The following is a 17,180-nucleotide window of genomic DNA, read 5'->3' on the forward strand; positions in this document are numbered from 1 at the left end:
AGGGCTTAAAACCTAGATGACGAGTTGATAGGTGCAGCAAATCACCATGGCACACGTACACCTATGTAACAAACCTGCACGCTCTGCACATGTATCCCAGAACTTAAAGTAATTTTTTTTAAAAAAAATTAAAGCATTTTGCTGACCAGGCAACAAAATGGCATTTTGCTAGTGGACAGCATTAAGAACAATTCATAAAAAAAAGCTAACAACCCTCCCACCCAAGTATATCTAACATGCTAGTTATACTTCTAAAAGGAGGGGACAGGTAAGTGAACTTTTATCCCCATTTTTCAAATTGAGAAGGTGAGGATCAGAGAATTTAAATGACTTCCCAGTGCCATACAGCTAGTTAACAGCAAGGCTTAAAACAGAAATCCTCGTTCTTTTCCCAGATAGCTCATCTGCCAAGGACCCAGCCTCTTGTTTCTTTATCAAACCATTTGGCCTTTGTCATGCTGCTCAACCATTCTGGCCAGTTCTTAATGCAAGGCTTAGGTTTCCCACCCAGGTTCATTTGAAATGAAATTCCAGCTGCAATGCCCTTTGGGCTTTGAGAGTGAAGTACTGAGAGGCTGTGGATATCTCTGTAAACCGCAGATCCACCACTGACATTCAGCAGGACTGATGTGGAATGCTATCTTCCTACCACTTCATATTTGTGCTCACCTTATTCCCAGTTGAGGTTCTCTATCAGATCAGAGTTCTCCAGCTGTCACCAGCCTTATGGGTTTGGCAGAGAATACTAGACTAGGAGTCAGGAAACTGCTCCAGCCCCAGCTCTGAGGCAAGTGACTCTATGACCTCAGACAAGTCCCTGAGTGGCCTCTTCTGTTCAGTGAGGGTCTATACAGTCTCTGAGAGCCCTTTAAACTCCAATATGTAGTGAGTCTAAGAATTAAATATGAGCGGAAATGAGTTAAATGAGCACATTAGACCAAGACACATGACCATCAGCAACAAATCTGAGCAAACTGCTAACATCTCAGTGCCAAACGTCCATCATCTGTAAATTGCATGATGATAGTGCCAACATCATACAGTTGCTATTGAAGTATTAAATGAGTTAATTCATGCAAAGCATTTAGGATAATTTTCAGCACACAGCAAACTCTCAAAAAACTCTAGCTCCTTCTTGTATTATTGTTATTTGTCATTGTCATTATTATCATAGACACTTTATGAACAGAAGCAGATACTAGCACTAACAGAGACTTCTTTGCTCCTTAACAGACGGGTTATTATGCGCATTTTATGAAGAGAAAAAGAAAGGCTCACAGAGGAGAGATGTCTGGTTGATGCATCATTAAGTCAATGGACATGAGGGAGTGTGGTAGAGCAGAGTTAACTTCCCACTCCCTATTGCAACATTTGGTGTCCTCTATTCTGGGTTACTAGAACAGGTCCAGGCAGCATCTCTAACTCTCTTACCTGCGGGAGGAGGGTTGAGCGTCCCTGGGTAACGACTATGATGCTCCTATGAAGTTGCATTGGTTCATGCTGATAGAACCCCTCAATTGTGCCAGCAAGTAGTGCTGCTGCTCTGACCTCTACCAGCAGAGCCAGTGTGTTTCAGGGACCCACCTTTTGACCAAGGAACTGTAACTTCAGAAAAGATAGCCTGGGAGCAGGGCTTGGCCAGCCAACATGTAGTCATAGAACTAAGAGTTATGAGGATTACACTTTCTAAGGACTTCCCAACAGGTTATCTAATGAGCCACATAATCCATGAATCATCACATGGTACCGCAAAGCCCTCGGAGAAACACTGTCTAAATGGTGGCCATCCAGATGACCTGAGCTGGAAGGGGCTTCAAAAAGCATAGAACATAAACTTGCCATTATACAAATAGAGAAATGAAGGCCCTGGGAGGGGAGTGGCCTATATAAAGACACTGAGTTACTCAAGGGCAAAACCAGGAGCAGAAAGCAGTCATCTGCCTCCTACCCCTACTCTAGTGGTCTTACCCTACAACGACACAAAAAGTCCCTTTGCACTGAAGGATCAACCATGTGCTTCCTTTGAGTCAAAGGGAAATCTCTGTAAGCCACACTTGACTATCTCTCACACAAATAACGGTATCAGTGCAGGTCCCCAGCAAGAGTCCACAAAGTGTTCTCCTGTGACTCTAAAGACCACTTTGCAAACAGCAACTTTTCACCTGTAGACTTAGCTACCACTCCGAATATGCCACATGCTGCCAACTGGAAACAGGGATAATAGTAGATTTGTTACAGACTGTTAGCCCCCAAGCCCTGAACTCCACCTCCTAAATAGTTCAAAACACAGACATCTCTTATTAAAATCTATATAGAAAAATCTCTTTAAGGCCTGGCGCGATGGCTCACACCTGTAATCCCAGCACTTTGGGAGGCTGAGGCGGGCGAATCATGAGGTCAGGAGATTGAGACCATCCTGGCTAACACAGTGAAACCCCATCTCTACTAAAAAATACAAAAAAATTAGCCGGGTATGGTGGCGGGCACCTGTAGTCCCAGCTACTTGGGAGGCTGAAGCAGGAGAATGGCATGAACCCGGGAGGCAGAGCTTGCAGTGAGCTGAGATCACGCCACTGCACTCCAGTCCGGGCGACAGAGCAAGACTCTGTCTCAAAAAAAAAAACAAAGAAAAAGAAAAAGAAAAGAAAAATCTCTTTAAAACTCAGAACATAATAGCAAGGATGTTAACAATAACTGGCTATGCTAGGCTCTCATTTTCACATGACAACAGTCATTTGGAACCTAATGGTGAAAGGCCCCTTACAGAAGGGCTTCCAAGTCTCTACCAGGCCCACATCTTCCTTGCTATTATCTTCAGGACACTGCATGCATCAGAATTTGAGACCCAGGTCTATGCAAGCAGTCATTTTCTTGGGTGCATCTTGTCTGCCCAAGTAAATTGCACATTTCTGAAAGCAGGAAACTCCCTCCCTCACAACATACTTTGCTCAGAGGTAGACATTTTAAAAAGATTGTTCAACAGCCTAAAATTACCTTTCCACCTTTTTGGCCTTACTTTAGTGTAAGAGACTTTAATATTTGTGGACTGAAAGTGTGTTACCTTGCCACTTACTTTCCCTGACCCTCCAACTATCTTGGGAGTTTGGTATTTTAAAATTCTGTGCTATGTTTTGGTTAAAGGTTTTCCAGGGTTTTAAAGATAGCTCAGGGTTATGTGCTGTATCCAGAGAGCGACACTGACATAACCAGCCTCCGAACCACACATGCGGTGCCTCTTGAACAGCTTGACAAAAGCAGCTTGCTCACTGTAAGAATCTCACTGGTAATTCCCACTATATTTCTGCAGGGTAGCCTGGAAGTAATTATCCTTCTCACTGGTAAATCAGTTAGGAATGCAGGATGTAATGCTCCCCTCCTCCTTCAAGAAACTGCTAATCCTCTAACACTAATGAACAGAACACCCCAGGCAACAGCGTTACCACTAATAAGAGTGATGACTACAACTCGCCTGGTCTCTATCCCTGTGGCAGTGGCACCAATCCTGCGGGCAGATAGAGGTGAACAGGAATCCTGGACCCCTTCTTATTAGCTGTTTTCCAAAATTAAGTGTCTATCTGCTTGGGCCTCAGTTTCTTCGTCTGTCAAATGGGGATAAAACGATCAAGCTCAGGAAATTAACAGTAAAACTTAGAATAAAGTGTAGTAAGGAGCTTAGCCCAGTGCCTAGAACTTATTAAAAGCTCAATAGAAGTAACTCATTAGCCTATACTGTTGTCAGACCTTATAGTTTTCATCACACACAATCACACACACACAGAGAGAAAGAGAGAGAGAGAGAGAGAGAGAGAGAGAGAGAGAGAGACATGTAGCTCTAATTGTAATAATTTGGTCACATTCTCTGGCTGTTAGACCAGTGCACACTCTCTGCCATTTCCAATATACTGTCTCCAAAGTTGCAGGTAGCAGTCACTTTGGAGCCAATTAGACAATAACATGCCTGCATTTCCCTGTCCACTCAAAGATTCATTCTCAAATAAGCTCGCCCATGGGAGTCAGGTTCCTCTCTGGTTAAGGCACAAAGCCTTCAGCCTATTTTTACAAAGCACAGCAAACTTGACCTTGACACTTGCCATTCTGCATGGGCCTGTGGACAAGAATCAGCTGACAGTAATGAGTTCTGGGAACCCAGGGATGTTTATCTCCTGCAAGGAGAAGGAGAAGCTGGGAGCTAGAGCTCACTAGCCACACCATAATGGAGCCACTCTTCCGGGAGGCAAACTGTACACTCTCCTGCTTCCCGAGCTAATATACCATTCCTCATCTTCAGGTACCAGGCTCAGATATATTCAGCAATGCTGGGCTCCCATAAGGAAGTTGGGCTCAAACCCAGGCAATGCGCTAATTGGCCAATGGCCGGAGAAAGGCAAACAACTGGGTATACAAAATTCACATCAAATAGTCAGAGTGGGTCAAGGTCATAAAAATAATGCTGATGCCACCATGCCATAGAACAGCAGTCTAGGACAACTTCAACTGAAGCAGCTTCGTGCATTTCATATCAATACTCTCATTTAGACAGGGAATTATAAAACCCGCTAGATGAAATGATTATACCCTGCTCACAGCTTGTGAGAAAGACAGTACTCCCAGTCTAAATCCCAGCTACCTCCAGGAAGCCCAGAATTGCTGAATGACTAATTTGTCCCCAAAATAAACCCATTGGGAAAGCTGCTGTAGATCTACCATTTATAGCAATATAGTCTTGGGGTAATTTATCAGAGTCTATTTTCTTACCCTGCCTACTTTCAAAGTGGCTGGGAGGATTAGAGATCATGTGGCTAAAACTCTTAAAAGGGAGTTTAGGATAGTAGCTGCTCAGTTAGTGCTAACTGGGATGATTACTGGTAGAATGAAACTATACACAGGTTAACACCTCTGCTTCCTTTCAACTTAAGGCTTTATTAACTATCTGTATTTGGATAATTTTATGTTGTTCAAAACTGTTTAAAAAATCAACAATTAGCTTTGAGAGCAACTATATAAATACAAGCTCAATTTACTGTTTTGCCAGGGGCAACAGATCTCATTTGATGTATTCACAGCCTCCAAGGAAAGCAGCAGCCATCTGTTAAATAAATAACTCATTAGGTGAAAAGCAAGTGCTTCTACAAGATGAACTCAAAAATCTGCCAGAGACTACTGCCATTGGCTGACCGATGAAATGGGTTGCTACAGATAATTTGGGTACTAACCAAATCCAAACCATCTTGCCTAACACAAGCTGAGATGAGTATCCATATGACCGTAAGTTTAAACTTGAAGACATAAAGAAGGAAACTTAAAAACAAAGTTGCATTACAAGGTTCCATAGCTCTTTGACTAATAAAGAAACAAATAAGAGTATTTTTATTTATATCAAATTGTCATTTTGCCTAAGTGGCTGGAGAAGGGGGATTTCTACGAAGCTGAATATACTGGTTATGAGAAAGTCAGAATGTAGACTACATGTGCACTGTCAACATCAAGAGGCTCAGAATACAATACATACCACTTAGTAAAGTGAAATGAATCCAATTTCACTTTTTCTTGGATGATTCAGGAAAGCACTTCAGATCATGTAGGACCCTTATGAACATTCATTAATTTTTTTTTTTTTTTCTTGAGATGGAGTTTCACCCTTATTGCCCAGGCTGTAGTGCAGTGGCATGACCTCTGCTCACCGCAATCTCCTCCTCCCGGGTTCAAGCAATTCTCCTGCCTCAGCCTCCTGAGTAGCTGGGATTATGGCATGTACCACCATGCCTGGCTAATTTTGTATTTTTAGTAGAGATGGGGTTTCTCCATGTTGGTCAGGCTGGTCTTGAACTCCCGACCTCAGGTGATCCACCCACCTCAGTCTCCCAAAGTGCTGGGATTACAGGCATGAGCCACCGTGCCTGGCTATGAACATTAATTTCTATTACTATTCTCTAAAAAAATAAATCCATGCCATTGGCCTGCTGCTTACTTTTCCCCAATCTGAGTGAAGAAAATGTCGGTGTGTTTAACTTTCTGGGTGGCAGTGCCTACTAGATGGGAGTTAACTATACTTTGGTGATGTTTCTCAGGCCAGACAACAAAATAGGCCTGACTTCTGTTTATTGAGTAATAGTTTCTGTGAGAAATGGCTCCGGAGCCCACTGCCTGAATGTCACCACGGGGAAGGATAAATGGAGGTGGTATTCCCATGCCAGTGACAGCCAAATCCCAACTCTATGTTCCTTCCTTCCTACCCACAGAATCTGCCTTAATCCATCCCTTGTCTCCATCACTTCTAAGAACTTCTTAGTTGCACTAAGAGTTCAGACTGTCAGAAGTAGAAAAAAAAACAGCAAAAGACAAAAAGAAACATCATTATGATATTTTCTAAGAGGAAACATACATGACAGATGAATTCCAAAACAGATACAAACAGGTACAAACCTTTATAAGCCATTTAGGAAAATCCTCACAAAAATGGTCTATCTATCATCTACATGAAAATACGGTTAATTCTGTTGTGGCCCAGATACAAGACAGTGATCAGTGCTGCAGGGCACTTTTCATGTGCCAAATATCCAGTTCTTGCTTCGCCCAAAGTGCATACACCCACTGAGATCCAATATGCTCAAGCCACTTGTGTGGGATGGCAGGAGCACTAAACTAGGAGTCATCAGACCAACTGACAAGGCTGCCCCTAATCTGCTGAGTTGCATGGGTGGGGCAGTTGTCCTCTGTGGGCCTCTGCTTCCTTCTCAAGAAGGGAGAAGGGCAGAAGAACTGAAAACCATCACTGCTGGCTTAATTCAGTCAACTCATCATGTGCCCATCAAGGACATAGCATTAAGCTTTAATTCAAGATCATAAAGCAATTTTGAACCCCTACGCTATCACTGTATAAGAAGAAAAGGTGCAAAAGATGAGCTGATGCAAATAAATCTGGCCTGACAATCAAGAGTCCTGGGTTCTAATCCTGACTCCTTTTTCTATCTGGCTATGTGAGTTTTTTTGGCTTCCATTTTCTCATCTGTAAAATGAGGTTGTTGGCATGGATAAATGATTTCTAACCGAGACTCCATGGACATCTTGGGTCCATGAGTGGGATCTGAGGTGTTCACAAAGTCCTCAAAATGTATGAAAATTTTTGTGGCATAGACATATTTCTACAGAGGCTGCCTAGAACTTTAATCACATGTGTAAAAGACTTGCAGTTCAAAAACTGTTAGGCACACTGTTGGTGGGAATGTAAATTAGTACTGCTATTATAGAAAACAGTATGGAGTTCCTCAAAACTTAAAAATAGAGCTACCATATGAACAAGCAATTCGACTACTGGGTATACATCCAAAGAAAATGAAACCAGTAAGTCCAAGAGATTTCTGCACTCTCGTGTTTTTTGCAGCACTATTCACAATAGCCATGATATAAGATCAACCTAAGTGTCTATCAATGGATGAATGAAGAAAAGTTGGTACATAGACAAAATAAAATACTATTCAGCCATAAAAAGGGAAATCTTATCTTTTGTGACAACATGGATGAACCTGAAGACATTATGCTAAGTTAAATAAGCCAGACACAGACAGACAAATACCATTTGATCTCACGCATATGTGGAATCTAAAAGAGTTAATCTCAGAATTAGATATTAGAATGGAGGTTAACAGGGGTTGAATGGTTAAAGGGGAGGCATGTTTGGGAGACACTGGTAAAAAAAATACATAATTACAGTTACAGAGGAGGAATAAGTTCAAGATATCTATTGTAGAGCATGATGACTATAGTTAATGGCAATATATTGTTTTCTTGAAAAATGATAAGAGAGTAGATATTAAGTGTTCTCACCCACAAAGTAACTGTGAGTTATTGCATTTGTTAATTAGCTAGATTTAACCATTCACAACACATATGTACTTCAAAACATTATGTTGTACAATATAAATACGTATAATATTATATGTTAATTTAAAAATAAACAAATTAAAAGAAACTATTAATAACCACTCATCTAAGTGAAATCTGTGCTTTCTTCTAGCTCTAAAAATCCAATAATTTAAATAACGATACTGAAAAATGTAAAAATGACAAAAGTTTGGGACAAAGCAAAAGGAAACTACTCGAATAAAATCAATAACAGGTGCCTAAAAGCCAGCCTGATGATCAAAGCTTTGGCACTTGGCTAGTGGGCACAGTCTAGGGCCTGAGAGTCCCCTACAGTTAACTGGATCCTTTGGCTATCTATCACCAATGCTGAACCAGAAGACAACAATTCTGCTTCTTCCCTTTGCTAGGTGTACTTAGGGGCACCGGAGGTGGAGGTGAGGAGAAAGTCTATGGATGCACATTATGCTGCTAAGGGCTCAGGTCAAAGCTGCTCCGCTCTGAGCAGCATAAACAGTCACAATTCTCAGCCACAGTTTGGACTCTAGCATATTAGAGATCAGAGACATCCACACAATGGTTTGGAGCTCGCTCCTGAGCTTACCTTGAGGAAGAAAGCACTGGCAAAACGATGGAGAAATGCAAATCAGATTGCAAGAGAAGAGCTTGGTGGTGCCTTTTTTTTTTTTTTTTTTTTTTAGCTTTTTAGAAATATTAAAATGACCTTTAATGTGGTCATTTTGGTGCATGTATTTGAATCATGTCTGCCTAAGTTTCTAAATAACAGTGCTTTCTTAGCTGGAGAAAGAGCACATCTCCCCAAAGATAATGTACGGTGCAGTATTTGTTTTCTAAAACTGCTCATTGTTCCATAGAATCCAGGACTCCTCCTCCCAGTAGATTTCCATGGCCAAGGTCTGACCTTATATGATTTCATCCTGGCTGCTAAATCAAGAGGAAAACAGAGAAGCAGAGGTGCCAGAGGAGCCTGGTCTGCCCTCTGCCTCAGAAGCAGTTCAGGATCAAGTTGAAGAAGCCAGGAGCAGCCTTTTGTTCATGTGGCAGAAACAATCTCCTGGGAATAAGGGGTTCTCAAAAAATGTACCAGCAAGAGGAAGGCTGTGGAAAGACTCAACTCTAAAGTTGAGCAAACCCATGCTTACATTCTAGATGTGTTACCACCATCTGATTCAGGGTAGAAAGTTACTTCATCTCTCTGAGCTTCTCCTGCAAAATGGGGACCATAATAGTTTCTATCCCATAGATTCATCGTGAGGATAAGTGAGATGAGACATAGGTACATAGTTTTACTGGTGGCGTTACTATCACTGCTGCTGTCACTATTATTATTATTACTATCAAGGCTGTTGTTAGAATTACAAACAGCGTTTATGAAGTTCCCGGCACATAAATCAGGCCTCTGTAAGTGATTCCATGACTATTGAGTTTTTTCCTTAACCTCTGGCCCTAATCAGCAAAGCGACCCAGCAGGAGTGCTCAGGACCTACTGACCCAGCCTCTTACCTTCCTTTTGTTGGTGGGATTGACATAGAGGTAACTGAGGACAGTCTTCAAACCCACTTTGTCATTCAGCTTTTCATAGGTGGTGCCATAATCTGTCGACCTGCAGGTAAAAGAGAAAAAGAAAGGGAGAGATCATTTTATCAATAGGCAGCTATGTCTAAAGGGAAGCCAGGCTCTCCCCTGACCGACCAGCACCTTTCTTCCAAAATCACATGAGTGCTTAAAAGTGTTCTTCAGAGATAAAAAGCCCTATTAATTTTAGAAGAGCAATTAGGCTAATGCATCTGCTTACTACCTAAGCGTGCTCCCCTTTGCTCCCAGCCTTTCTCAGAGACCTACATTTTTGCCCTTTGTGAAATTGTTTGGTGAAAGGAGCTGCTGGAGACGACCTGACTCCCATGCTGCTCAGCCCCGCCCACCCCAGCTCTGTGTGGAGCTGTGGAAGCACGTAAGTTCCCACCAGCAGACCCTCTGTATGGGAGTTGTGTGTGGAGGCCGTGGGAGAGTGGCCAGGCTGTCTCCTGAGGTCACCAGGGTACAACCAACTTCATACTCACTCCACTGAGCCTGAAGCAAGGGACCCTTGGAGGTCCCTAGAACCTCATAACCCCAGAGAACTTACGGGGTCCAATGGCGAAATGAGACCACACCAGGCAGAGGGTCAGATGCTTTACATGGGGACAATGATGTGGGTGCGTCCAGGGTGAAAAGCCTGTGGCACTGGGCTGCTTACAGGGGAGGGGTTCATCATTCCAGTGATCCCGCTGGCTACCTGCTCCTCCTCTCCAGCACACCAACTGATGCCAAAACCAGAAGTAGAGGCTCCTTTCTTTCCATCCTGCCTTCCATGGTGGAGGAGGGAGACAGGGTGCCAAACAGTGAGATTAAATTAGTTGACCTCCCTGCCATACTGTTCACCTGCCCCCAAAACCTACCCCACAGAGACCTCCCTCCCTTTTTCCACCATCTGTATCATCAGTTCTCACCTCCTCTTCCCGTCATCACTATCCTTGGCTAGACTTACAAAACTTCTCCAACTCAAGCTTTAGAAGGACACAGAGGTCAATGCATTTTCTCTGTAGTCAACTGACCTTGTAAGGGCCTGAAATCCACCACAATCTCAGTCCCCAACTCTGGCTCTGAGCCTTGCTTTGAACTGGCATTTGATGCCCTAGTAACCACCAGCTCCAGCCTTTGCTTTGAGCCTTTATCCACCTTCTAATGCTAATCGGTGCTTCCCCGGCCAACAACTTAGCTTCAGAAGCTTAGTACTTAAAACTATATAACCTTTGTCTTTTTTTTAAGAGACAGGTTCTCACTCTGTTGCCCAGCCTGGATGGAGTATAGTGGCACAATCATAGCATCACATCAGCCTGATGGCTTGTGCCTCAAATTCCCGGCCTTAAGCCATTCTCCCACCTCAACCTCCTTCCCAATGTGAGGACCATTAAGAGTCATCCCCACCCTCATCCAAGCTGGCAGATTCCTGGTCCCTGGGCCCAGTGTAAACACCCACCTGCACCTCCTCTGTAAAAGCTTCTCTAGCCTTCCTCCCAATCACTGCTTGTCTCTTTCTGCACCAGAACAAATTTCTCCATCCTTAGGCACCCAAGGCACACTGTACATGTCTCTTTTCTAACTTTTCAATAGTGGCATGATTGATTTCTTTTCTGTTTCCCCAACCACAATGTAAGCTCCTCAAAGAATTAAGGAACATCATAAAATTTCCTTCATAAGAGGAAAGAACATGAACTTTGGGTGTAGCAAAATCGCTGTTTCATTCCTACATCCAGAGCTCTCTGGTTACATGACTGTGCACAAGTTATTTACCCCGCTGGAGCCTCAGGTTCCTTATCTGAGGAATGCAGATTCCAGGTGTGGTGGCTCACACCTGTAATCCCAGCACTTTGGGAGGCCAAGGTGGGTGGATCACCTGTGGTCAGGAGTTTGAGACCAGGCTGGCCAAGATGGTGAAATCCCATCTGTACTAAAAATACAAAAATTAGCCAGGCATGGTGGCGGGCACCTCTAGTCCCAGCTCAGGGAGGCTAAGGCAGAAGAAACGCTTGAACCCAGGAGGTGGAGGTTGCAGTGAGCCAAGATTGTGCCACTGCACTCCAGCCTAAGTGACAGAGCGAGACTCTGTCTCAAAAAAAATAAAAATAAAAAAATAAAGAATAGGGATAATTTAGTCTCACAAGGCATTTGTGAGGTTACAAAAATATAAGACATGGGAAATCTCCTAACAGAACGCAGGTATACTAAAACAGAATGGAGGTATACTAAAATGTTAAAAAATAAACCAAAGTGAAGAGGCATTCATTCATTTCTCCTTTCTCTAAAATGTACAGGACAAAATTTTACACATTATGCACACCCAGCATGTTTACTGAATAAACAAATGTCAATATTTCAAACCCTCTCTAGGCTACTGGCTCCACATGATAATCGGTTATGCTAACTTTAATCATCAGTCCCCCAAAAGCTGACTTCTTATTCTCTGACTTTTGTCTACTGCAGGCACAGAAGCTCTGGGAATCACTACCAATCTTTCTCCTTGCCTTTCTCTCTACAACCCAGATCACTCTTCAAGTCTTAATGATTCTATTTCCTAAATAACTTAGATCCCTGGTATCCTTTCCATCGTCACACCAATGCTGTGGCCCATACATCATGTTTGCAACAACCCCCCAATTTGATGCTCTTCTTGAGTCTTCTCTCTCCCCTACTCATCCTCCATGCTGTTACCAGGCTATTTTTCTACCCCAGATCTGTCCACCTCGTACCTTGGTAGTAATTGCCCATTGCACAAAGTCAAGCTGAATTTTCCAAGCTAAGTCTTGTAAAATCTGGCTTCAACCTCCCTTTCTGGACCCATTCCCAGCCACTTGCTCCTCTGGCCCTTTCTCTCCAGCCTCACTAAACTTTCCTGAGCATGTCCTACATTCTCACTGCCCTCCGATTCTGTATGCATCATCTCCTTGTCTGAACTATCCATCCCTGTTTCCTCTACTTGGCAAATTTTCCTCCAACCCTCAACATCTAACTCCAACATCATCCTTTTCCAGCTTTCGCGGGGGGAATTAATCACGATCTCCTTTGTGGTCCTGTACTATCTTGTACGCATTTCTATTTAAGCATTTATCCTGTTGGTTTGGCTATACTGTCCTTATTCTGGGATCTCTTCCTTGGCTGTAACTCCTTGAAGACAAGAACCATTTTTTATAACAGCTCCAGTGTCTTGCACCATGCCAGGTACAAAGCAAATGCCGAAAGTATTAGTTTTTGTATTGTTTTAATTTATCTTTACTTGTAAGAATGAATGGATAAATGAGCTTGTCCAAACCTACTCACAAGTGTTTAACCAACTACTGATGTCTAGTGGTAATTCAACACACAGCAAACAATGCCTAGAAAACACATTTGATGCTTTCGATGCTAGCACAACAGTGCAGACGGTACAATCTAGCAAGTTCTGTCCTAGGGAAGTGTCTGTAATTCACTTGTACTAGAATTAAGGTTAAATGACAAATCACCCTGAGCAACTATCCTATGCAGTGCAAGAGTGGAGATACACCATGATCTCTAGAGGCTGTCATTTGCATTTTTATTAATCCAAGTAAAATATTTTATACAGTTAATTACTTCTTAATTCTACACTCTTGAAGGCATAAAGGCAGCATGGTGTGGAGAAAGAACATTGAAGCTGGAGCCTAGAAGTCGAGACTGTAGAACTGATTTTCAAATGCACCCAACATGTTACCCTGGACAAGCCACTTTTTGAAGGCTGTTAAAAATGATTCTGACACTGGTTAAAATGATGAAGTAAACTTTATTCAGGACTACTGCAATATGTAGAGGGACTATTGCAATGGGATTTTGCAGTAGGGGAAAGACATAGGGCTCAACTCCAAATAGAACAAGGAAAAGTGGGAATTTTTGTAAGAGTCAGAGGAGAGGTCAGTGGATGAAAAATTGCTAAAAGGAGAGGGTAATTCTTTGCTAAACTAATCTAACAAGATTCTTGCTGAATGCAGGCCAGGGTGATCAGATATTACCTAGATTATAGTGGTGGATGAGGACTTTGATTCGCAACAGAGGTTGGGAGATTCTGGCTAACCTGAGTTAGAAGGATTCTTGTTAAAAATTGGACTCTTGAGAACATGCCCAAGCTGGGGAGCCTAGTTTAAAAAAAGCCCAGAGGATTCTAACTCAAGTTTGGTTAAGCATCTTTGTCAAGCTCCATTCCATCATTAACATGAGAGGTTTACTTACATAATCCTAAGGTCCCTTATGGATCTTAAATTTTATTAAACCACCAACACAATGCTAAGTTGTTTTCCAACTAGCATCTTTTCCTCATACTATCTATAGCAAAAATCTTAGAAGAGCTAAATTCTCAGGGATCCCTGCAGGACTGATGGAAGTCACAACAAACTTCCTCCCTGAATCCAAATAACTCTCACAAAAGATAGTATGCTGGTCACCACACATGGTCTCACTTTCACAAGCTGCATGACAGATTAACACTGACTTTGCTATTTTCCAAAAGTGGCTGCTGAAAAGAGGGACTTCCCAACAAAGGATACCCTCTACGTCTCAGCCTCCTCCATGCCTCTGGCAGATTCTGCTCATTTAGTCTGAGAGGAACAAGTCCTATTTGATGAAGATACCTCAGGGAGCCTGGGAGTCTATGGAACCAACAGTGCCCTCGACTCTGTCCTTTCCAGTGCACACTGCACACTGCCCTGACCACAGCATTCTGTGGGTCCATTTGGCCTGGGGTGAGGGGCCAATGTTAGAGAGGTCTCAGCCCCATTGCCAGAGACAGTTATGCTGGCAGAACTTGCTCTTACAAGAAAGCAAACCATCCTCTCTACTTTGTGATTCCAGACACCAGCCAGTGGGGTCACTTAGAGAAAACAGGCTCATCTCATCAATTTTAAAGCTAGCCTCCCAAATCTTGGCACTAGGTTCGTAAGACTGAAATGTTCAGAACACTGGAACCATGACACCAGTGCGCTGAGCCAGCCATGGGTCTGGCACTCTGCCAGTTACCATTCTGAATTTTTCAGTGCACACAGCTAACCTGGAAGGCAGCACATAAGGTGAGTGTAGCCACAGGGCTCTGGCTCCCGTGCTCTGGATCCAGTTACCCCAACCCCATTCCACTGTCACATGTGTGTGCACACACATGTGTGTCTCTCTCCCTTGTTCTTTTTTTTCCTTATGAATTATTTCCAGCACACAGAAAAATACAAAGCAATGCCCATCATTTGGCCACTATTATATTTAACAAGTGTTTGTGTGCATAAACATATAACCTTTTTGAGTGTTTTTACATGTACAAAAGTGTTATTGCATAGGATATATGTTCTGCATCTTGCTTATTTCACCCAATATTCAGCTTGTGAGATGTATCCGTGTTACACACCTAGTGATCATTCATTCATTTTAACTGCTATCTAGTGTTTCAGCTTATGAATAAACCATTCTTTATCCTTTCAAACCACTGAGAAGTATTTTTTTTAATTTGCTATTATAAACAATGTTATGATGAACATTCATATGCATGGCTTCTTGTGTATTTGTGAAGAACAGTTTTTCTGGGGTGGCATCTCCATGTGGGTCACCTCTAGGCATAACTTCTACTTCACTGGCTATTGACAACATCTTCTCCAAGGAGGCTGTACCTCCAAAGAGACACTGCTCCTTGGCTTCACCACCTGCTCAGGCACCTGCTCATCATCTGGCAGGTCCTGTCAGCTACCTGCCACTCACGCTACTCTCCAGGTACCTGACGCTGACTGGCAGACTGGGCATCCTCCCTCTTCAACTTTCCAGAGTGCTCAGGACTATTCTATGGCATTATCTCCTAGTCTGAGTCCTGAAACTGTTCACTGAGTTCTTGTGTCATCCAGAGGCATTCAGAAGGACTTAGTGCAGACTAGTACAATGTGGGAGGAACCCCCAGCCTGACCTGCCATACACTTGGTCTTTCCCACAGGGCCACTCTCCCACTGACAATTCCAGGAGTGGAGGTTTGAGTTACCATATGCTTTTTATCTACCCAGCAAGCTCCCACTCCTCTAGTGAACTTCTGGAGGAGAGGCTTGTGGCAATAAGCATATGGGCTGCTATTTTAAAGGAAAAAAAACCAGAAAAGACATCCAGTTGATGCAGCCAAGTCAGCCTCTCAGTAGAGCTGAACTGCAGCTCAACCTCCCTGTCCTAATGCCCCAGTCTGACCAGAGATAGGCACTCTGCCAGCTCTCACAGGGCCATCTGATGTTCTTGATCTAGGTGAGCACATGGATTACCTTATCCAGTCGGCACCTTCTCCTGGTGTTTACCACCCTGGTCCTCAGCCCTCTCTTCATTTCCTCTCCTCTTCTTGCCCCTGAGCTCTGCAAAACTAGGGATCATTAACCCTGGCATCTTTCACCAGTCAGAATTCATCTCCTCAGTGGCCTGCCTTCTAAGGGAGACAATCTAAAATTGGCACACAACCAGAGTTGTGGTTGTTCCTTTCCTCTCAGCAACTTCTGCATTTCCATGTTTGGCTCATTCCTTTGCATACATTTATCAATCATGGCATCTGACATGGGCTAGGCACACTGTGCTTTGCTTCCCCTTTCTGACCATTTAAAGTAGCTCTGGCTCAGGCTGGTAAACTTTTTTTCCTGCAAAACAACCAGATAGTAAATATTTTGGGTTATATGGACCTCCGCCACAACTACTCAACTCTGCCCTTTTGCAGCTCCAAACAAGCCAAGCACAATAGCAAAATGAAAGGGAGGGGTTTGCAAAAGCAGGAGGGGTATGATTTCGTGGTGCTGTTCTAGCTGGTATCAGCTAGAGGTAGAGAATATCAGCCTCTGCCTCTATCCACTGCCCCCCTTCCTCTCCCCAGTCATGTTCTCACCCTGCTTTTGTCTCTAAGACAACTTCTCAAGATTCCTGCCTGGATCTCTGATGCCCTAGAGCATCCTTCCCTGCCTGGCTGCCACACCAGGTCAAACATCTGCCTCTGTCTGGCATTCAATGCCTTTGTAGTTTACCTGCTTTGCTTTACCATTGCCTCCAATGTCCAGATTGTCTCCTTTTTGACTCCCAGCTCCAGTACTCATTGTACTACAAAAATCTTCCCTATAATTCCCACCCACACCCTCCTCTGCATTTATACCAATTGCACCTAAGAGCTCCCTATTTATTCTCTGAATATACAGATATGCTTTTGATCTTTTCAGCAATTGCTAAAAGCTTCTTAAAAGAACAATCACAAATAAATTTTGTTTTAAATTTCTGAAAGTGCAGAGCACAGTTCTACATAAAGAAAACAAGAAGACTGGAGTAGTACAAAGACAACTGAACTCAGAGCCAGAACTAGCTATGCAAGCTTTACATGTCTCTGATCCTCAGCTCAGACAATAGGGTTGTTGTTACTCAGATTCAATGAAGAGTAATAAGATACCTAGCTTAGCATCTGCTAAAAGCCCTTGTTCCGTGTATGCTTATGGCTGTCATTTTTATGAATACCCCTGATTGTATTGTCCTCAAGGGAAATCACCTTGTTTTCTTTTTCTTGATTTATACTCTTTACACTTAATAGGGGTGAGGTTGCCGGGCGCGGTGGCTCAAGCCTGTAATCCCAGCACTTTGGGAGGCCGAGAAAGGCGGATCACGAGCTCAGGAGATCAAGACCATCCTGGCTAATACGGTGAATCCCTGTCTCTACTTAAAAATACAAAAAACTAGCCGGGCGACAAGGCAGGCGCCTGTAGTCCCAGCTACTC

At 43.1% G+C, this 17,180-nt stretch overlaps 1 protein-coding gene across 1 annotated transcript in view; it reads right to left on the reverse strand.

Annotated features, from left to right (window-relative positions):
• The window catches only part of SORCS3 (sortilin-related VPS10 domain containing receptor 3), a 617,501-nt gene that overhangs the window by 339,292 nt on the left and 261,029 nt on the right, over positions 1-17,180 (reverse strand). Inside the window, exon 3 of the mRNA XM_011957327.1 lies at positions 9,385-9,484. Coding sequence (XP_011812717.1) covers positions 9,385-9,484 — 100 coding nt within the window. The remainder of the gene's footprint in view (positions 1-9,384; positions 9,485-17,180) is intronic.

The sequence above is a fragment of the Colobus angolensis genome, unplaced genomic scaffold (assembly GCF_000951035.1).
Source record: "Colobus angolensis palliatus isolate OR3802 unplaced genomic scaffold, Cang.pa_1.0 Scaffold44, whole genome shotgun sequence".
Lineage (NCBI taxonomy): Eukaryota > Metazoa > Chordata > Mammalia > Primates > Cercopithecidae > Colobus > Colobus angolensis.